The sequence below is a fragment of the Leuciscus leuciscus genome, assembly GCF_965113295.1.
Source record: "Leuciscus leuciscus genome assembly, chromosome: 2".
Taxonomy (NCBI): domain Eukaryota; kingdom Metazoa; phylum Chordata; class Actinopteri; order Cypriniformes; family Leuciscidae; genus Leuciscus; species Leuciscus leuciscus.
This window is the reverse complement of record NC_138726.1, coordinates 64,828,218-64,851,542: the sequence shown is the minus strand read 5'-3', so window position 1 is coordinate 64,851,542 and position 23,325 is coordinate 64,828,218. Positions and strand designations below refer to the sequence as shown.

The window sequence follows — 23,325 nt, the reverse complement described above, 5'->3', positions numbered from 1 at the left end:
TAAGATGAAGCTGATGTGAAATGCTTCCATGCCCATCAGCTCCCTCCAAGAGAACTTTCTCCTCTCGACTCCCTCCCATCTCATCCATTGCCCTTGCTTGGCTTGTGAGATAGCCTTTGAACACCTCGATGCTCGTGCCGTCGCACCTCCTCGACAACCAGCCGTCGGCACTGAGCTGGAGCTGCTCTATACCACGATGGTCTGCTCCAAATCCGAGGCCTCCTCTCCCCTGTTGCACATTGCCAATGATGTCTCTGTGCCTGAGGTCTGACTTCGCCTGGTGAGTGGCTGCAGCTGGGTTCCATTTCCTTCCGGTCACCAGGGTAGGAGCTGTTTGGGAAACGCAGGGGTCACGGGACTCTGTTAGTGTCATTTCCAGCCTTACTTTAGAACACTTGAACTCTTCAGCCAGGCTGGAAACAGGAATCTCCAAGATGCCTCTTCCATACAGTCCGATGTTAGTAAAGCATCGGGGGAGTCCCAGCCACTTTTTGGCAAATGAGCTGATCAATCTCTCCAGCTTTTCTACCTTTGAGATTGGCACCTCATAGATGGTAAGAGGCCACATCATCCTAGGTAGTAGCCCAAATTGAAGGCACCACAGCTTTAGCCTGCCAGGGAGCATGGTCTTGTTGATACTCTCAAGGCCGTGCATGGTGTACTGCCTAAGCTGGTTTATAAGTCCTTTGCATTTGTTCTCTGATTCAGATACATGCATTTCCATTTACAATAACAAGAGAGATTACGTCACAATGTTGATTCACAAATGTAAGTGGTTTGATGGTTCACAATTACTCCATAGCCTACTCATTAGTGCTGATTATTGAAGGTAAGAATGAGAAAAAATATATTAAGAACTAGAACTCAAAAAAATTAGCAAGTTAACGCAAAAGCAATGACATAATTTTTCTTCCCATCTCGTAAAATTTTTTTTTTTTTTTTTACCATGTTATTTTTTACATGTCCCATAGTTTACCTATAAATAGCTTAGATTTATAGCCTCCAGCCATTAGATTCATCCATGAAGAATACTTGCACTGAAAAACTACTCACATAATGACCAGAACAATATTCCCACACGAGTAACTCGTAGTTTTATGCTTCAACTTTTTTTATTTATTAAATCTGCTGTGTATGGAAGCTTATTTCCACCACAGATTAATATATATATATATCACATAGCGACAGAAGACATGGGCTACACACACTTTCTATCACAATAATAACGTGTTTTCCTCACACTATTACCTGATATTTCCTTGATCTCAAGAAGCCTTGAATCTCTGACAGATTTTAGATTGATATTTAAAGGGCTGAGTATATGGACAATATATGGCACATTAAATCATTTTGAGTATACACGATATTAATCCATCAGTTTGACTATTTGTCAACTTTAAAAGTTAAACCTTCCCACGTGACACAAAAAACATCACGTGTAGTTAGTGTGTGTGTAACTAAAACAGACAAATAATAAGTGTGTGTGTAGGAATGTTGGGAAGCCTGATGGGAAGGCATATGGTCTGTGTGTGTGTGTGTGTGTGTGTGTGTGTGTTGTGGTGATACAGTCACATATGCAGTATATCTCACAACACACAGAAACACTGAAGTGCAAAATAATCCAATATCTCGAGTAACCGCACACAATCAGACCCGCTCTGCGCTGATCTGTGGATCATTAGAGTCGAGATTAGATTAGCATTAGTTTTGGGGCCGACAGAGGAGAAGGTGAAACACACCTCATCATATTGAAACACTGGAGTGTATCTGAATCCTCCAGGATGGTTGTCTCGCGGGTCTCACTGCTCGCTGGGCTCCTGTGTGTGACGGGCTTCAGGGTCCGGGGCCAGAACAACACAGAGCCCATCGTGCTGGAGGGAAAGTGTTTAGTAGTGTGTGACTCCACTCCGACCACAGAGCCGGCCGGGAACGCTCTGGGAATGTCGGTGCGTTCAGGAAGCGGACGGGTCGCATTCTCAGCCGTCAGGAACAACAACCACGAGCCCTCGGAGATGAGCAACCGCACCATGACCATTTACTTCGACCAGGTAGAGTATGTGATCGATGCTTTAGCCGTTTTATCAGAAGTGCATTTAGTGCAACTGTAGTTACTAGGGATGTAAAAATTACTGGTAGTTCGGTACTAAGTCATTACTAAAGATAGTAAACCATTAGTTAGTAGTTATTGTATTTTTTAACTGTAGTTACTAGGGATGTAAAAATTACTGGTAATTCGGTACTAAGTCAATACTAAAGATAGTCAACCATTAGTTAGAAGTTATTGTATTTTTTTTAACTGTAGTTACTACGGATGTAAAAAATACTGGTAGTTCGGTATTAAGTCAGTATTAAAGATATTAAATCATTAGTTAGTAGTTATTGTATGTTTTAACAGTAGTTACTAGGGATGTCAAAATTACTGGTAGTTTGGTACTAAGTCAATACTAAAGATAGTAAACCATTAGTTAGTAGTTATTTTATTTTTTTAATTGTAGTTACTAGGGATGTTAAAATTACTGGTAGTTCGGTACTAAGTCAATACTAATGATAGTAAACCATTAGTTAGTAGTCATTGTATTTTTTTAACAGTAGTTACTAGGGATGTAAAACTTCGGTACTAAGTTAATACTAAAGATAGTAAACCATTAGTTAGTAGTCATTGTATTTTTTTCCTTTAGTTACTATGGATGTAAAAATTACTGGTAGTTCGGTACTAAGTCAATACTAAATATAGTAAACCATTAGTTAGTAGTTATTGTGTTTTTTTAAATGTAGTTACCAGGGATGTAAAAATTACTCTTACTTTGATACTAAGTTTAATCGCAATTTCCATGTAATCGCACTAAAACCGGTTTGGCTTATCGCGATTTTGAAATCGCAAAGGCTGTGATTATTTGTAATGCGCAACTTGTCATTGTCAGCTTGTCACACTGAGAGTTGGAGTTACTTATAACGTGCATTTGTATACTTCAACCAGGTATAATGAATATGAGATTGATGCTTTAGCCGTTTTATCAGCAGTGCATGAAGCAACACGTGTGTTTTTGTGTCCCGTCGAAGGTTCTGGTGAACGTCGGGAGTCATTTTGATCCGGCACAGAGTGTTTTCCTGGCTCCAAGAAAAGGAGTGTACAGCTTCAGTTTCAATGTGGTCAAAGTCTACAAGAGACAAACTATACAGGTGAATCATTCAACATTTAACATTTCACTTCACTCGTGAAGAATTTCATGAGAAACTTCATGTTTATGTCCTTGTCTAGTCATGTTAATTCTAGCGCTTTCCACACAATACAGATTGTTTCAAAGTGATGAACAGGAAAATAACGGTAACACTTTACAATAAGGTTCATTAGTTAACATTAGTTAAAGGGTCATGAAACCCCCCTCTTTCAGCTCAAGTCTAGCTCACAATCTTTTTGAAAAATACAACTTAATTGGGCGTGGATGGCTGTGAGAAGGGAGGGGAGTGGGTGTGGTGTGGCACGGCAGGGGAGAGGAGGGGGGAACTGTCATCGCCAGTGGTCCATGCATATCGACTGTCACTAAAAATCAGTGGTAAAACGTGAGGAAATGCTAGATTTTTTTATAGCTGACAAAGTTAAAGTCTAATGAAATACACTGACACCTTATATTTGTCCTTTCAAAAGTAACTGAATGCCCTGCTACATATATTAGCCTACAGTAATCATAATTGTATTTAAAACATAAATGTACATTCATATGTATAATTATGTCATTATAAAATATACACTCACCTAAAGGATTATTAGGAGCACCATACTAATACTGTGTTTGACCCCCTTTCGCCTTCAGAACTGTCTTAATTCTACGTGGTATTGATTCAACAAGGTGCTGAAAGCATTCTTTAGAAATGTTGGCCCATATTGATAGGATAGCATCTTGCAGTTGATGGAGATTTGTGGGATGCACATCCAGGGCACGAAGCTTCCGTTCCACCACATCCCAAAGATGCTCTATTGGTTTGAGATCTGGTGACTGTGGGGGCCATTTTAGTACAGTGAACTCAGTGTCATGTTCAAGAAACCAATTTGAAATGATTCAAGCTTTGTGACATGGTGCATTATCCTGCTGGAATTAGCCATCAGAGGATGGGTACATGGTGGTCATAAAGGGATGGACATGGTCAGAAACAATGCTCAGGTAGGCTGTGGCATTTAAACGATGCCCAATTGGCACTAAGGGGCCTAAAGTGTGCCAAGAAAACTTCCCCCACACCATTACACCACCACCACCAGCCTGCACAGTGGTAACAAGGCATGATGGATCCATGTTCTCATTCTGTTTACGCCAAATTCTGACTCTACCATCTGAATGTCTCAACAGAAATCGAGACTCATCAGACCAGGCAAGATTTTTCCAGTCTTCAACTGTCCAATTTTGGTGAGCTCGTGCAAATTGTAGCCTCTTTTTCCTATTTGTAGTGGAGATGAGTGGTACCCGGTGGGATCTTCTGCTGTTGTAGCCCATCCGCCTCAAGGTTGTGGCTTCACAAATGCTTTGCTGCATACCTCGGTTGTAACGAGTGGTTATTTCAGTCAAAGTTGCTCTTCTATCAGCTTGAATCAGTCGGCCCAGTCTCCTCTGACCTCTAGCATCAACAAGGCATTTTCGCCCACAGAACTGCCGCATTCTGGATGTTTTTCCCTTTTCACACCATTCTTTGTAAACCCTAGAAATGGTTGTGCATGAAAATCCCAGTAACTGAGCAGATTGTGAAATACTCAGACTGGCCCGTCTGGCACCAACAACCATTTCTAGGGTTTACAAAGAATGGTGTGAAAAGGGAAAAACATCCATGTTCTCATTCTGTTTACGCCAAATTCTGACTCTACCATCTGAATGTCTCAACAGAAATCGAGACTCATCAGACCAGGCAACATTTTTCCAGTCTTCAACTGTCCAATTTTGGTGAGCTCGTGCAAATTGTAGCCTCTTTTTCCTATTACAGTGGAGATGAGTGGTACCCGGTGGGGTCTTCTGCTGTTGTGGCCCATCCGCCTCAAGGTTGTGCGTGTTGTGGCTTCACAAATGCTTTGCTGCATACCTCGGTTGTAACGAGTGGTTATTTCAGTCAAAGTTGCTCTTCTATCAGCTTGAATCAGTCGGCCCATTCTCCTCTGACCTCTAGCATCAACAAGGCATTTTCGCCCACAGGACTGCCGCATACTGGATGTTTTTCCCTTTTCACACCATTCTTTGTAAACCCTAGAAATGGTTGTGCGTGAAAATCCCAGTAACTGAGCGGATTGTGAAATACTCAGACCGGGCCGTCTGGCACCAACAACCACGCCACGCTCAAAATTGCTTAAATCACCTTTCTTTCCCATTCTGACATTCAGTTTGGAGTTCAGGAGATTGTCTTGACCAGGACCACACCCCTAAATGCATTGAAGCAACTGCCATGTGATTGGTTGATTAGATAATTGCATTAATGAGAAATTGAACAGGTGTTCCTAATAATCCTTTAGGTGAGTGTATATTTGTTTATATACACACTATAAATGCATATATTTGAAAATAATAAATTTTCCGCTTAAAAAAATAAACATTCCGTACATAGCCTAGATCTACGCGCCCCCTAAACCCACATAATATAGATGGACAGTGACATAGAAATTTGCACAAATTAAGCATACGTTCCATACAATTGAGGTATTATCGAAATATAAAATTTTTAATAACGAGTGATTATTTAACAAAAGGCAAGTAAAACGGCCAGGGTTACATTTTAGACACACACACGCAAAGCGATAGAAAAGTCCTCGGGACCGCATCATTCGCAAGACGACGCAACCTGCATTGGTGTACAAGGCCGAAGTCCACCATTCTCCAGTTGAATGCTTGCTACACACACATAGTTTAGATGTGTCCGTGGTTGATGGCCAACCGACCGCCCGCAGCCGGAGTCCAGCCCTGGCAGCATCCGAGAGTCCAGGGGAAGATGCACTGGAACTTTTGCACCACAAAAACAAACGCGCGTCCCATCATTGCCTCTCTCATCTAATACGCGATATCATAGTTCCCTTTCGTAAGGGAACTCCCGCTGCATCGATACTCGACGCTTTGGGGAATGCCTTCGGCATGATGCGTCTGAAGTCTGTAATGGAACTATTCCAATCTTGATTGGTGCTGTGTCTTTCGTCACTCGTGACGTTGCATGCGACGGTGACCCGGAAGCTATAAAAGGACAACGGAACATAGCCGCGTCAGCTTTCTGTCTATAGCAAGCGTTCTGTGTGACTGTATTGTCTTATTTGATGTTGTCTGTCTATCTCAATATATATGGCGAATATAGAGAAACGACTCAGGCGGTGTGCGTCCCCTTGCCCAAGCTATTTGAGCGAGGATGACACGCACTCGTTCGGTGTTGTTTGTCTGGGAGTGGAGCATGCACGGTCAGTGCTCGAGGGCGCTGTCTGTGCAAACTGTTTTCAGCTACCTATGAAAAAGCTCCGCTCCCGTTTGAGCCTGTTCGATCAATTAGATCAGGCTCGCGTTCCCAGTGCATCAGGTTCCGCGTCTATTGAGGCAGCGCGCCGCTTGTATGCATGGGATTCGCACGTGGGGCTGGCATATAATACTGAGACGGTTGCGACCCTTCCTCAGTGTTTATTTACCAGCTCCACTGGTCTGGATTCGCCACCCCATATTCCCGTTATTGAGGAGTTGCTGGAGGTTGTAACCAGGGCAGTGGTTAAATTAAATGTTGAATGGCCATATAATAAGCAGGAAGCGACTAAGAAAAATAAAATGCGATATATGCGAAATATTTTCTCCCCGACATTGCGTCACCCCTGATAGCTCAGACACTTCCCTCCAAATCTCGTACATCGAATTTGTTAGGGAAAGCATATATGGCGGTGGGTCGAGCCGGTGCATGCCTACACACGATGAGGTTATTACAGGCATACCAGGCTGACCTCCTCAAAGAGGTGGATGATAACTGGGAGGTCTCACTCAACGGTATTACTGAATTTTGTAGAGTAGCTGACTTATCTCTCCATATTATTAAAGAGACGGCCCGTGCTATTGGCCGTTCTATGGCACCACTAGTTGTCTCAGAGAGACATTTATGGCTTAATCGCTTGGGGATCGGGGAGAAAGACAGGGCTTTCCTTCTCGATGCCCCCCTTTCGCCTTCTAGCCTCTTTGGCGACGCGGCAAGAACCGTTGTCGAGAGGCTTCAGGAGGCAGACCGACAATCAGCTGTCCCCAGTTGTCAGTCCAGGTCTCATGGGGTTGCTGCCAGAGGGCAGCCTCATGGGACAGCCGCCAGCTCCTCATATTTTGAGAAGGTTTCCTCTCGTGCCCCCCCGTATAAGGTTTGGGGCCAGAAGAAACATTCTCGCATGAAGCCCTCTATACCGAAGACAGGTCTGAGGACTGTCTCTCGGGCTAAGATGGCTTCAACTAAGAGGTCTTGTCGTAACACGCGGACCCTTATGGGCGTACCCCAGGAGAGCGAGTACAGGAGTCTCACCCCCTTATGCAGCCCTTAGGAAATCGATGTTTGCTTCCCGCCGCCGATGGCGCTTCGGGACACATCGGCTTCCAGCGAACACAAATCGCAGTATCTGCCCGAAAAAACGTTGCGGCCCTGTCGAGTTCGCCGCCTCTCAGGAGGTCTGTAGAGAGCAAATTTCGGTTAGGTCCTGCCAGTTAGCTGCTTCAGGTCACCGAAGCCATTTGGAAATTTATAGCCGAGGCCAGTCTCGAGGGACTGGTCCCCATAATGACATATTTAGACACCCCAAGGGGTCTTCAAAATATAGCCTAGGGGGTCCTGCTTACAGTGGAGCTAATATACAAATATTATCTACTAAGGGTGGTTCACATGTCGGCCAGCCCCGAGCAGGGTCGGTTCTTGGATTGGAAATATAGTCCCTCTTAACACAGGAAACCTCAAAGTGGGCTCTTCCTTGGTTACGGGAGCCCGGGTTCTACAGCTGGTACTTCATAGTTCCTGTGGGGGGAGGGGAGTTAGGCCTTGTTTCGGATCTCAGGGTACTGGATCAACCTCCGAGGGGGTTCAGATTCAAGATACCGACAGTCAGTCAGACCAGCTCCGAGGACTGGTCTGTCGTGATAGATCCACAAGCTCCTTAACTCCTCATTCCCTTCTAACCCCATCACAGGGAGTTTCCGAGATCCGCTTTTGGGGGAAAAGCACATCAGTTCTGGATTCTTCCATTCGGCCTAGTATTGTATCCCCGCACCTCCTCGGAATGCATGGTCACTGTCCTAGCTCCATGGAGTCTTCAGGGCATCCTCATTCCTGTCCATTGACTACTAGAGAAGACGGTTCAACACCGAGGTGTTGTTCTGAGTCTCGTGAGGTGCTCGGGAATATGGCTCAGAGTCTAGGAAAAATCACTAGTGCCTCTTCAGAGAAACCGATTCCTGGGGGCGGTGTAGGTTATAGTCACGATGCAGGCACAAATGTCTCCGGCTCGGACATTCACCTTCCTGACCATAGTCATGAATATCAAGCTAGGCCAGGCCACCACTATATGACCTTATCAAAGAGTGGGCTCGCTGGCAGCAGTGTTCCACATACTATTCTTTTGCCTGCTGTACGTGGGGGCCCTGTAGTAGTGGCTCAGGACCAATGGGTTTTTCCAGAGAGGGAACCCACTCCGCATGACCAGAGTTTTTTTATTTGTCAATTTATTTGGAAACACAGGGTCTGAGGAGATTTCAGAGAGGCCATCAGGTTCTATTTTTGACAGACAATATGTTGGTGGTCTCTCTGATCAAAGAGGGGGCAGTCATCCTGTCGAGGCAGGGGCTGCAGCCCGGGGATTTCAAACTCCACCCCAAGTTGGCTTTAGCCGGGTTGGAGGTCAGTGTATCGGAGGTGCTCCCGTTTCCCCTTCATGCGGACGGCCACCCTCTGCGCCACCTCTCCCATGCTCTTCCAGCTCCGCTGGGTCTGGATATCATGATACAGACATGGTTGAGGCCACGTCTGTGTATGTTTCCCCGATTGTTCTGCCCCCGGGGGGTTCTAGAGTACAAAAGGGTTCGACAGTACGGGATCCGCTTACTCTTAGTAGCCCCATACTGACTGGCCCGAATATGGCTTCCAAACATCTGGGCTCTCCTGGCAGGCCATCCGCGGTAAATCCGGATCAGGATGGTCCTCCTTCCTCGGTCCGAGGTCATGATATTTCACCCTTGGCTGAAGCCCAAGAAGCTGCTGAATTGACCCCTTAGGGGGATCAATTCACAAATTCTGGTCACTCAACCGAGGTTGTTGAGACCATTCTAAACTCTAGAGCCCCCTCCACGAGGAAACTTTATGCATTTAAATGGAAAATTTTCATTTCATGGTGCAGAGAACGTCAGTTGGACCCAGTTAACTGCCCGGTGGCTTCAGAACTGGAGTTCCTCCAGAATCGTTTCTCTGACGGGGTCTCCCCATCCACGCTTAAGGTCTATGTGGCGGCTATATCAGCCTTCCACATGCCTTTAAGGGTGGGCACGCTGGGGACACACCCACTCATAATTTGTTTCCTTTAGGAGGATGAGTTTCCAGCCAGGAGGATGAGGCCTGCCATCCAGCCTAGAGTCCCCACGTGGGACCTGGCAGTGGTCCTCAAAGGGTTATCCCTGGCACCCTTCGAACCCCCGGATAAGGTGTCTGAGAAATGTTTATCGTTTAAGGTAGCCCTCCTGCTCGCTATTACTTCCCTGAAACGAGTTGGCGACCTGCAGGCGCTATCTGTGGCTTCCTCTTGCCTCGAGTTCGCTCCTGGCAGAGTGAGAGCCATTCTCCACCCTAGACCTGGCTACATGCCTAAGGTGCCCACGAATGTGGCACGGTCTATAATCCTTCAGGCCTTTCATCCTCCACCGCATGTGTCGGCTGATCAAGCTAAATTACACTTGTTATGCCCGGTCCGGGCTCTTGAGGCCTATGTACATAGGACCTCGGGCTGGAAGAAGTCGGACCAGCTGTTTGTGTGTTTTGGGTTATCCAAGAAGGGCTCCCCGGTCTCCAAACAGACTATAAGCAAGTGGATAGTAGAGGCTATTTCTTCAGCTTACGAGGTGCGCAATCTGCCTTGGCATCCTCTAGAGCCTTGCTAGCAGGGGTTTCTCTTCAAGACGTCTGTGATGCCGCTGGCTGGGCCTCCCCACACACCTTCATAAAACATTACAGTCTGGATCTGCCCTCTACACCAGGTTCACAAGTTCTCATGTCTTGAGTGTGCCAGATTGCTTCACACCAGGGCGGGGACTCTCAGTGTGGCGGCGTGGGTATTCGTTCCCCAAAGCGTCGAGTATCGATGCAGCGGGAGTTCCCTTACGAAAGGGAACGTCTCGGGTTACTATTGTAACCCTCGTTCCCTGAGGAGGGAACGAGACGCTGCATCCCTCGGCCACACTTTTCGCGCTCCTGAGAACGACTTGCTTCGACCCTTTAAAAGCTGACGCGGCTATGTTCCGTTGTCATTTTATAGCTTCCGGATCACCGTCACATGCAACGTCACGAGTGACGAAAGACACAGCACCAATCAAGATTGGAATAGTTCCATTACAGACTTCAGACGCATCATGCCGAAGGCATTCCCCAAAGCGTTGAGTATCGATGCAGCGTCTCGTTCCCTCCTCAGGGAACGAGGGTTACAATAGTAACCTGAGACGTTTGACATGTCAGTCATTGGAAAGTTCCACGTGGTGTCATGAATAATTAAGAGCAAGTGTCTTCTCATTGGATAAGAAAACTCTGTCTCATGAATAATTATGAGACACCGATGAATCATCAAAGTACTATAGTGCTACTATAGTGACACGATGAAGATTTTAAACCCGGAAGATGAAAATAGCGGAAAAAAATTAAATTGAACCATTTCCCCCCTACTATTAAATCTTACAGATGCTAACATTGTCTTCAATGATGTTTGTAATAAGGTTCGTAATGATGTAGATGTAGGAAGGAAGAAGACAGGGGTCGGCTGACTGGGACGCTCACTTTATTAACTCTTCTCAAATAAACAAAAAGATGCGCACAAAGCGCCTTCACCGTGTCACAGCACAGCTTTCAGACAAAACAATATTCTCAGCACAATTCTCTTTCCACTCTCCAGCAGCGTCCTTGTGAGGTCCCAGTCCAAACTCTCTCTCCCTCTCTCTCGCTCTCCTCGGTTATATGCGGTCTCTCCACGCCAATTACTGCAATCAGACACAGGTGTTCATCATCTGTACTTGACCTACTTACTCACCGCTCGGCCCCCACCTTTCTCTCCCGCTCCAGACTTCGCGAAACCACGCCCCCCTCGCCACATACCCCCACCGCCCGACTCAGGCCGGGGAGCCATCCGGCCTGCAGCCTCCCCCCCCCTCCTCCTGGAGAGGAAGTCAGCCACAGTCATCTGTGCACCCGGCCTGTGGATCACCTGGAACTTAAACGGCTGTAAAGCTAGATACCAACGGGTGATCCGCGCGTTGGTATCCTTCATGCGGTGGAGCCACTGCAGGGGAGCGTGGTCCGAACAGAGGGTGAACTCCCGTCCCAAGAGGTAGTAGCGGAGGGTGAGAACGGCCCACCTGATGGCTAGGCACTCTTTTTCGATGGTGCTGTACATCGTCTCTCTCTTCGAGAGCTTCCGACTGATGTACAGCACCGGCCGCTCCTCACCCTCCACCTCCTGGGACAGGACTGCGCCCATCCCCCTGTCCGATGCGTCGGTCTGCAGAATAAAAGGGAGAGAAAAGTTAGGGGCATGTAAGAGTGGGCCACCACACAAAGCAGCCTTTATCTGAGTGAAAGCCTGCTGACACTGCTCCGTCCACTGAACCGTATCTGGTACCTCTTTTTTAGTCAGATCAGTCAACGGGCTGGCGAGGTCCAAATAATTAGGCACAAACCTTCTATAATATCCCGCCAGCCCCAAGAACTGTCTAACCTCCTTTTTGGTCTTGGGTCTTGGACAAGTTGCAACTGCTGCCGTCTTATCAATTTGGGGACGCACCTGTCCATGACCCAAGTGGAAGCCCAGATATCTAACTTCCACCCGCCCAACAGCACACTTCTTTGGGTTTGCCGTAAGTCCAGCCCTTCTCAGCGGCTTCAGGACAGCCCGCAAATGCTGCATATGCCGCTGCCAATCACTACTATAGATGATGATGTCATCCAAGTAGGCAGCAGCATATGCAGCATGCGGCCGGAGAATTCTGTCCATCAGACGCTGAAACGTTGCCGGAGCCCGAACAAACCGAAAGGAAGGGTGACAAATTGGTGTAATCCGAACGGCGTGGTGAAAGCGGTCTTTTCCTTGGACATAGGTGATAAGGGGATCTGCCAATATCCCTTCGTTAAGTCCAGTGTCGAATAAAAACGAGCAGTACCCAGCCAATCAAGCAATTCGTCAATCCTAGGCATTGGATAAGCGTCGAATTTCGACACAGCATTCACCTTCCTGTAATCCACACAGAACCTGACTGAGCCGTCCGTTTTGGGAACCAAAACTATCGGGCTCGCCCAGTCACTGTTGGATTCTTCTATTACTCCCATTTCCATCATTGCCTCTAATTCGCTCTGCACTACTTTTTTTTTATGTTCTGGCAGGCGATACGGCCGGCTGCGAACTACCACCCCCGGCTCTGTCTCAACGTGGTGCTGAATGAGATCTGTACGACCAGGCAGAGGCGAGAACACATCAGCAAATTCTGCTTGTAAATTCTTTATGTCAGTGAGTTGGGATGGTGAGAGGTGGTCTCCCCCAGGGTCCAGAGCGAGGGATTGAGTTTTGATAAGCGCTTCTGGACCGAGATCCTCCTCTCCGCTCACCACCATCGCCAACAACACTGACTCCACCTCCGACCATTTTTTAAGGAGATTGAGGTGGTATATTTGATGTGCCCCGCCCCTATCTGTTCGTATTACCTCATAGTTGAGATCCCCAACTCGCCGTGTGACCTCGAAGGGTCCTTGCCACTTTGCGAGTAATTTCGAACTAGAAGTGGGAAGTAATACAAGCACTTTTTCTCCCGGTGTAAATTGACGCAGTCTAGCCCCCCTGTTGTACAACCGACTTTGTCTGTCCTGAGCCTGTAACAAATTCTCCATGGATAGCCGCCCCAAAGTGTGGAGTTTTGTTCTCAGGTCCATGACATACTGAATTTCATTTTTGCTATTTGAAGGTCCGTCCTCCCAAGTTTCTCTAAGGACGTCCAACACCCCGCGAGGCTGACGTCCATAGAGAAGCTCGAAGGGGGAAAACCCCGTGGAGGCTTGGGGGACCTCTCGTACAGCGAACAAGAGGGGTTCTAACCATTTATCCCAATTTTTGGCGTCTTCCTGTACGAACTTTCGAATCATGGTTTTTAACGTGCGATTAAACCGTTCGACCAGCCCGTCTGTCTGTGGGTGATAGACACTGGTACGAATCGCTTTTATGCCCAATAACTCGTAAAGTTCGCGTATGGTTCGTGACATAAACGCCGTGCCTTGATCGGTGAGAATCTCTTTCGGGATTCCCACCCGGGAGATCAATGAAAACAGAGCACTCGCCACACTTTTAGCGGAAATAGTGCGGAGTGGAACTGCTTCGGGATACCGCGTTGCATAGTCCACCAGGACCAATGCAAAGCGGTGTCCCCGTGCTGACCGTTCTAATGGCCCGACGAGGTCCATACCAATTCGCTCGAAGGGGGCCTGCATTAAAGGAAGTGGGCACAAAGGTGCTTTTGGGTTAGCCGGTGGGTTTACCAACTGACATTCACGACAAGACGCACACCACTTGCGCACGTTCTCGTGAATGCCCGGCCAAAAGAATCGGGCCATGAGACGATTTAGTGTCGCTGTTTGTCCTAAATGCCCGGCCATTGGATTACAGTGAGCCGCCTGAAAAAGCATTTCCCGGCGGCTTCGAGGAACTAACAACTGAGTTGTATCTTGTTTTGACTGGGCGTCTTGGGTCACCCGATACAACTTATCTTTTAAAATTGAGAAATAAGGATAGGAGAGCGGTTGGTCAGGGTGGAGAAGCTGGCCATCGATGGATCGAACCTGATCAAAAGCATGTTTTAGTGTCTCATCCTGGGACTGCTCCAGGGGAAAATCATCGCGTTCCGGAAAGTTAATTCCTCCCGAAACGCTCTGTTCCCCTGAAACAGTACCCAGAGGTTCTAACTCAGCTTCACCCAGCTGAGCAACCGCCTCTTTTCCTTCCGGTTTTTCCCAAGAAGCATCCGTACACAAAATCCCTAATAATTTATTAAAGTCTGGCCAATCAGTTCCCAAAATTAACGGATGCCGGAGGTGCGGATTAATTGCTACCTCCACACTATGTTTTTGTCCCCTAAATTGAATTTCCACGGGCAATCTAGGATAATCCACCACATCCCCGTGCACACACCTTACCCTAACCATGCGGCCATTATCCAATGCCTCGGGCTGAATCAGGCTTTGATGCATGGAGGTTTGGTTACAGCCTGAATCCACCAAAGCCTGATAGGTACCCCCCTTGATACTCACAGGTATCCGATACTGGCCAGCTTGATCGGGGGCAGCTCGTGGGGCGTCGGGGACCCGGATCAGTGTCCCCACCTCCATCACTGGACACCGATCTATGAAGTGACCCGGGTCCCCGCAGCGCCAACAAGCCGGCCCAGGCTTCCCCTCTGCTCTGTGGGTAGGAAGCGGGTCAAGGAATTGGCGTGGAGAGAGCGCCGCCGCCGCTTGCGGAGGACCCGATTCAGAAAACGACCCCCCCCCCCCCCCGGGTAAAGGCTCTGGATGGAGCCGCCGGCTCACTCTGGCTCCCCATCCTCCACCGCGGTAGAGGTTTCGGCGGTGGTCCTCCCCGAGTCCTGGGGAGGGGGACGGGCCTAGAGGGAGAGGGAGAGAGAGAGAGAGGAAGAGAGGCAGATGGAAGAGGTTCGCCGACCCCTGGACACGCCACCATCTGATCCTCCGCCAGCTGGATGGCCTGTTTCAGCGACGTCGGGCGGTGGCACTGGACCCACTCTGCAGTCCTCTTTGGCAGTCGCGAGATGAACTGCTCCAGTACCACTCGATCTATGATACCCTCGACGTCGCTTCCATCGGCCATCAGCCACTTGCGGCAAGAGTCCCGGAGCTGTTGTGCCATGATGAAGGGCCGGCCGGACTCGTCGAGGCTCAGGGTCCTGAAGCGCTGACGGTGTTGTTCTGGGGTCCGGCCGACCCGCTGGCACGTTTCAGGTCTTCATAGACCAGGAGGTTCCGGACTGGCAGTTGGTGTGCGGCTACTTGTGCTTCCCCGGAAAGCAACGGGATGAGCCGCATTGGCCAGTCCGTAGAGGGTCATCCCCTGTCCTCCGCTGACCGCTCGAAGAGGTCCAGAAAAGCCTCCGGGTCATCCTGCGGCCCCATTTTGTTCAGCGGCAGCGGTGAGGACGCAGGTGTTTGGGGGACGGCCTTAACCTCCCGGTCTATCCAGCTCCGGAACAGCTCGCGGTCTTCATGCTGGCCTCGGAGGAGTGCTTCAAAGCGATGGTCTTGCTCCTCCTTTATGGCCAGCAGCTGTCGATGTTGTTCCTGGTGAAGACCGGCGAGCGTTTGTATGATGTCCGCAAATGGCGAGGCTGGCGGGACTTGCATGGTGGCGATGATCTTCCTCCTTCCCGGGTTTCGGCACCACTGTAATAAGGTTCGTAATGATGTAGATGTAGGAAGGAAGAAGACAGGGGTCGGCTGACTGGGACGCTCACTTTATTAACTCTTCTCAAATAAACAAAAAGATGCGCACAAAGCGCCTTCACCGTGTCACAGCACAGCTTTCAGACAAAACAATATTCTCAGCACAATTCTCTTTCCACTCTCCAGCAGCGTCCTTGTGAGGTCCCAGTCCAAACTCTCTCTCCCTCTCTCTCGCTCTCCTCGGTTATATGCGGTCTCTCCACGCCAATTACTGCAATCAGACACAGGTGTTCATCATCTGTACTTGACCTACTTACTCACCGCTCGGCCCCCACCTTTCTCTCCCGCTCCAGACTTCGCGAAACCACGCCCCCCTCGCCACAATGTTCAACACACATACCTCTGTTAAAATCTCAGAAAATTTGGTTTAGGGTTTCATGACCCTTTAAATGCAAATGAGCTGCTGCTTCCGACACAGAGGGCGGAGCTTTAAGAGCTCCTGTGTGTTAGCAGCTCCGATTACCTCACACAGACATACACTAAAATGACAGAAACTGTTCAGCCTTTTATCTTTAAACGGAGTCAGACAAAGATGGAGAGACTCAAGACGAAGTGACAACACGTAGAATGCAACAGGACGTCTCTGAATGGTTAGTTGATGAATTTATGTTGCTGATGTGGACTTAACCATCTTCAATTAGCATATTCTGTCATGATAATCTATAAATCGCTCATATAGGAACTGTTGTGAGATGCACACAGAGTGACTTTCTATTGCATGTGAAAAGACGGATGCTACAGTTTGAGCTGACTCATAAATGTGCTCGACTACAGCAACTCTTCCTCTTCTCAACTCGGACTGTGTGTTCCGGGGGCGGGTTTATGTAAATTCTAGGGTTGGTGATGTCACTAACCCTGGAGGAATGTCGTGTAGTCTCTACCAGACGTTTGTTGTAGTCCTTAAAAAACAATTTATTTAAAAGCAAATATCTCCCTTTGCTTTGAACTTTGAGCGTTGTAACTTTGCAGATGTTGTTTATGCTCAAACAGCAACACTACACACCAACTAAAGTTAGAAAAGTGAAATCATACTCAAACACCCCTTTAAACGAAGTGTGTGACTCGGTGTGGATGTTTCAGATCCAGCAGAGGCTTCAGAAACTGGGAGTGAGGAACATCACTGGACTGGAATGGAGAGAAGCAGCGGACGGATCGGTTTTCCAGAAGAACCAGAGCAAAACAAGTGCAGATCCGATGAAAAAGAAGAGATGAGATACATACATATATATATATATATAGTCAAGTTTAATTTATAGAGCACAAGTTTAACTTAAGTTTAAGTTTAATATAGATTCATATACACTCACCTAAAGGATTTTTAGGAACACCTGTTCAATTTCTCATTAATGCAATTATCTAATCAACCAATCCCATGGCAGTTGCTTCAATGAATTTAGGGGTGTGGTCCTGGTCAAGACAATCTCCTGAACTCCAAACTGAATGTCAGAATGGGAAAGAAAGGTGATTTAAGCAATTTTGAGCGTGGCATGGTTGTTGGTGCCAGACGGGCCAGTCTGAGTATTTCACAATCTGCTCAGTTACTGGGATTTTCATGCACAACCATTTCTAGGGTTTACAAAGAATGGTGTGAAAAGGGAAAAACATCCAGAATGCGGCAGTCCTGTGGGCGAAAATGCCTTGTTGATGCTAGAGGTCAGAGGAGACTGGGCCGACTGATTCAAGCTGATAGAAGAGCAACTTTGACTGAAATAACCACTCGTTACAACCGAGGTATGCAGCAAAGCATTTGTGAAGCCACAACCTTGAGGCGGATGGGCTACAACAGCAGAAGATCCCACCGGGTACCACTCATCTCCACTACAAATAGGAAAAAGAGGCTACAATTTGCACGAGCTCACCAAAATTGGACAGTTGAAGACTGGAAAAATCTTGCCTGGTCTGATGAGTCTCGATTTCTGTTGAGACATTCAGATGGTAGAGTCAGAATTTGGCGTAAACAGAATGAGAACATGGATGTTTTTCCCTTTTCACACCATTCTTTGTAAATCCTAGAAATGGTTGTTGGTGCCAGACGGGCCAGTCTGAGTATTTCACAATCTGCTCAGTTACTGGGATTTTCATGCACAACCATTTCTAGGGTTTACAAAGAATGGTGTGAAAAGGGAAAAACATCCAGAATGCGGCAGTCCTGTGGGCGAAAATGCCTTGTTGATGCTAGAGGTCAGAGGAGACTGGGCCGACTGATTCAAGCTGATAGAAGAGCAACTTTGACTGAAATAACCACTCGTTACAACCGAGGTATGCAGCAAAGCATTTGTGAAGCCACAATCTTGAGGCGGATGGGCTACAACAGCAGAAGATCCCACCAGGTACCACTCATCTCCACTACAAATAGGAAAAAGAGGCTACAATTTGCACGAGCTCACCAAAATTGGACAGTTGAAGACTGGAAAAATCTTGCCTGGTCTGATGAGTCTCGATTTCTGTTGAGACATTCAGATGGTAGAGTCAGAATTTGGCGTAAACAGAATGAGAACATGGATCCATCATGCCTTGTTACCACTGTGCAGGCTGGTGGTGGTGGTGTAATGGTGTGGGGGATGTTTTCTTGGCACACTTTAGGCCCCTTAGTGCCAATTGGGCATCGTTTAAATGCCACGGCCTACCTGAGCATTGTTTCTGACCATGTCCATCCCTTTATGACCACCATGTACCCATCCTCTGATGGCTACTTCCAGCAGGATAATGCACCATGTCACAAAGCTCGAATCATTTCAAATTGGTTTCTTGAACATGACAATGAGTTCACTGTACTAAAATGGCCCCCACAGTCACCAGATCTCAACCCAATAGAGCATCTTTGGGATGTGGTGGAACGGGAGCTTCGTGCCCTGGATGTGCATCCCACAAATCTCCATCAACTGCAAGATGCTATCCTATCAAAATGGGGTCAAACACAGTATTAGTATGGTGTTCCTAATAATCCTTTAGGTGAGTGTATATTCATATTGAGCACAGTCTTAAAATATAGTATCTCTGAATCTCTATGAAGATATAGAACAACTTGCTCAGATTATGAAATGACACATGAAGGCATGTATGTATTTATTTATATTTATTTACAACAAATGTAGTGTTGTACTATGATTTCTGGTTATGGTTGTTCTGCATAATAAAGTATTTAGTAATGGTGGACATTTCATGGTCTTGCGTTCAGAAACTAAATGAGATGCAGAGTTAAAAAAATGAATGCAAATAATAAAAAGCAACTAACCAGATAACCGGTATATACTTCATCTAAAACTATTATTAACAGGATTTTGCTTCTGTGTTTGTTCTATAAGTATTATTTACATTTACGCATTTGGCAGATGCCTATATTCAGTGACTTACAATAAAGAAACAAAAGTCATTTATCACAGAGATCTAGATGCGTCACACACTACATGACCAAAAATACATCAATAACACAAACACACACGGAGACGGTCACTCGACACCACCTACTGGAGTAAATGTGTGTCTGTATCAAACACACACACACACACACACACACACACACACACACACATAGAGACAGTCACTTGACGTCACTGGAGTAAATGTGTGTCTGTATCAAACACACACACACACACGGAGACGGTCACTCGACACCACCTACTGGAGTAAATGTGTGTCTGTATCAAACACACACACACACACACACACACACACACACGGAGACGGTCACTCGACACCACCTACTGGAGTAAATGTGTGTCTGTATCAAACACACACACACACACACACACACACACACACACACACACACACACACACACACACACACACACACACACACACACACACACACACACATACATACATGTCTATAATACTAACAGGGGACTGTCGCTCTACACTGGCCAAGAGGGGACTAGTGTTTCTTGACATTTTAAAGAAACAAAAATGCTAAATAAAATTAACACATTTTTTACAAAATTTGAAAGGAAAGATTCTCAAAGCCTTTAAAGCAGGCAAAGTTATTTATTTTAAATATACAGACAGTAGAACAGAACAACATACTGTATAGAAAACTTAGTTGTAACAAATAAAGCACTGTCGTGCAGAAGTCTTGTAGTATGAGGTTACGCACCGGTGTGCGGGAGTGGCGGGGTTAAAGCCTTTCTCCCAGATCAACAGTTACCTTTCCTTCTTATACCCTGAGCAAAGCATTGTTAAACATGAGTGGAACACCGACACCAAACTGACCGACAGGAAACCGACAAAAAGATGAGGCAAATGGGTGGAGATCAAGAGTGGGAGAAGAATATTAACATATTCTCCTCAATGCATGTTAAACCAATAGTACCAAATTGTACATTAGGATACTTTAATATCTCTATTAAGTTCACCACCATTCAATTCAGTTTATAGGCTGCTAGATGAGACCAAACATGGCATAGTTACATATTAGAACACACTAGTAAATAAACAGCATGTAGTTGAAAGCATATGTCCTGTGAAGCAAATGGTACAGACGTGTCATTGAGGTGTGTTGGAAAGTTTTTTCTTTCTTCAAAGCAGACCAGGAGACGTTGGGATCACGTTCAAACAGAAGAGTTTCTTTATTTGAGCGCGGCTGCGGTTCGTCCACCAAAATCTAAAGTATGTAACTGTACATGGTGTCTTATAGGCATTTTAGGAGGAGGGACTTTTGAAGGTGGAGACAAATTCAAAAAAAGCATGTAACAGGTTTAGGTAACACCCTAGTCTGAGAGCACTACCAGTCCAATTGAATCAGCATAGCTATTCAAATGCTGATACTGGCCAGGAACTCTGGTTCCAAGGGCCATCCCAGAGCTATTAAAGACAAAAGGTGAAAGTCTCCCCTACAGCTAATCCAATCAACCTAACGATTCAACGTCTAGGCTGAAAGGTGAGAATCTCAGAGATCTGACTCGTTTAAAATACAATAGACAAAACAGGACTGGCAGGAAAGGAGACTCTTGCTGGAGACTCAATAATCATCTGAAATCAGTCTACTAAACTTTATCAGTTTGTATTGGAATCTAAATTAAAACCTCAAATGCTAAAACCTCAAATGCTAAAATCAGTATTCTTCACCATTATGTTATGTAAGGAAGCATATCTGAAATAGATTCTTAAATTTGTAACCCTTCAGGTGCTAACGACTCTGTCTCTCCCGACAGAACCATCCTGTGCCTGGAGTGTCCCAACAGTCCTCAATCAGCATATTGATGAAATCCCTGCACTAGATAGCCATTAGCATACTGTGATTATGAAGGCCATTGTGCCACGTTTAATTCACATGTATACCTTTAAACACACTATAACTGTCCCAGCTATTTCAAACCAGGCCTGCTACAGAAGAATGAGGGGGAATCAATCTTGCACTCTACCCTACCAGATACTGTGTTCAGGGTATACATGAATCAACAAAAGACAAGAAAGAAAAATCATTTCTTAGCATATATTGAATTTTTTACATAAACAGTTCACCATAAACAGTTCACCATAAACACCAAACTAACAAACTCAAACATTAAATAAATCACACAAAAAGTAATGGTGTGAGTGGATGAGTGTGAAATGTCCCATAAAGATGTTGACGAATAATGGGGTTGATAAAGTAAGCAGTCTTTAGAAGGAACAGTCTTATCTGCAAATGGTAGGAATTGATGAAAGGAAACATTTGTCCTTCTGGTTGAGTCTTTGAATGCAATCCTTGGGCAGTTGCACCCAAGCAAACTCCCAATCGAGCACTCAAGGGCAATGTAAGTCACATGTATACAAAAATCCTCTACAAAAGAAAACAACTCATTAACATTTGTACAAATTCTTCAACAAAGCATACACAAAAGATGAAATAAGAACTACAAACTCACAGCTGAGCAGCAAACAAAACGTTTCTCAAGCCAGGATTATTAAAGAGAACAGCAGATACCATGTGGTTTACCACAGCAGATATAGTGTGTTTAAAGGTTATGGAACCCGCGGACAATCCTACATGGGGCCCATTTTTCAGCCCATTTCATACCCATATGGGTCCCACATACAAATGTTGGCTGGGTTATGATCTGCAAGTGAAAAATTATAGTAAATAATTAACACACTTCAAATCAACAACAGCGAAAAAAGAGCTCGATGGTGTTTTAGGCCCCCAATGGCTCCTTAGAGGCAGCTAACCCTACCCTCAACCTTAATGGTCACATGACATGTATATAAACAACTAAAATATTTAATCTTTTTCTTAGTTAGTGTTTTATTTTAAAATCATTCATTTTAATTTGACACTTCTTAACATCTTAAAATCGGAGAGCTTGCTCAATAGAGGCTGTGTTGCTTCGTCACTAAACAGAATTACAGAATTAGCACGTAAACAGTCGGTTTTGTCTTAAGTGAACAATTGAGAAAGTTGTGTATCGGTATATTGGATCTGTGTAGCTCTTAAAGTGACAGCAGCCTTATAATCCTGCCGCTGTCTCTGATCATTTCTCAGTCTTTTATTGTTTGATTAGCATTAATGACACTCACTGCTCTTGAATGACTAACTTCCGTAAACTTAAAGTCGACATGAAATCAAAATTGACCCTATTTACTTTGTTAGTGCATATTACTAGTCTTGTAACTTTTTTTTTTTTTGCCGTGGTAATCTTTAATCAAAATCTGAAAAGTTACTTCCGGTCTGGAAAGTTGTTCCTTCTCTGATGACGTCAGTTTGACGGCTTGTGTTGAAAACGCTGAACCACTCCTCAAACCGCTAGTGCTATGAGCAGAGATGAAGAGGAGGAGCGCTGAAGTCAAACCCTGTCCTCTGTTCAATATTCCCTTTCACTGGGAAATACGTCACAACACTGGAGAAAAGTCGTTTGCAACTTCCGGTTCACAGGGACTTTATATTGTAAGGATTAATCTGTGTTTAATTTATTCAGAGAAGATCGTCCCGTTTATTTTTTTCATTTTATTCATTATTAAATGTCTTTATTATTTCGTCCCTCAATACCACTGTTAGACCTACCTAAAAAAAAATAAAAAATAAAAACTTACAGCACTGTTTATTTTATTTGTATCTTTATTTTATTTTATGAATTTGTGCTTCTGCTTGTAAATTGTTCATTTGTTCCTATTTTATCATTGACTGTTTACTTGTCTGGTTTGTGAGTTTAGTTCAGAGTTATAAATCAAGGCTGATTACTTCTGCGTCGGACCTACGCCGGAGCCTCTACGCTATAGACTACGCGTTGGTTTTCATTTACACTTCTGCGTCGTTGTCCACGTTGACGCGCAATTACACATGGAGAAACCCATGTGAAACCCGAGAGAGGGCTTCTAGCCATAGACAGTAAAAGAAATGGACACAGCGCCCCCATTGGATTCAACAGAGAAAAGTGAAGTCAGTTAGAAGCTCTCACTTCCTGATGGCTGAGCGTACTGCGCAGACTCAAACTGAGCTTGATGACATAGATGTGACGAGAGCAACCCGTCTGTCTTCTAGTAGCTGTGCCGAGAGAAATCTGAATCATTCCCTTCCGAAACTTGCAGAGACGGAGAGTGTGAGTAGGAGCTGTCCATGAGCTAGGAGCAGGAGAAACGTTTGCTAAGTATTCTGATTAATTATTTTGTCATTTTGCCTCCACGTCTCCCCGATTG

General features: G+C 45.7%; 2 protein-coding genes and 1 long non-coding RNA gene across 3 annotated transcripts in view; 2 read left to right on the top strand and 1 right to left on the bottom strand.

The window, feature by feature from the left end:
- The window catches only part of LOC309492613 (putative C-type lectin domain family 20 member A), a 51,081-nt gene that overhangs the window by 12,957 nt on the left and 14,799 nt on the right, over positions 1–23,325 (top strand). The gene's annotated exons all lie outside the window — the stretch shown is intronic.
- LOC309492956 (cerebellin-1-like) lies at positions 1,564–16,923 on the top strand (the record flags this gene model as incomplete). Its single annotated transcript, XM_082161989.1, has 3 exons — positions 1,564–2,048; positions 3,061–3,180; positions 16,792–16,923. Exons 1-3 carry the CDS (start codon positions 1,782–1,784, stop codon positions 16,921–16,923), a joined length of 519 nt encoding a protein of 172 aa, XP_082018115.1. The 5' UTR covers positions 1,564–1,781.
- LOC309493046 lies at positions 21,132–21,617 on the bottom strand. Its single transcript, XR_014203785.1, has 2 exons — positions 21,561–21,617; positions 21,132–21,475 (listed from the first exon to the last, which is right to left on the bottom strand). It is a non-coding gene; the product is annotated as an uncharacterized lncRNA (long non-coding RNA).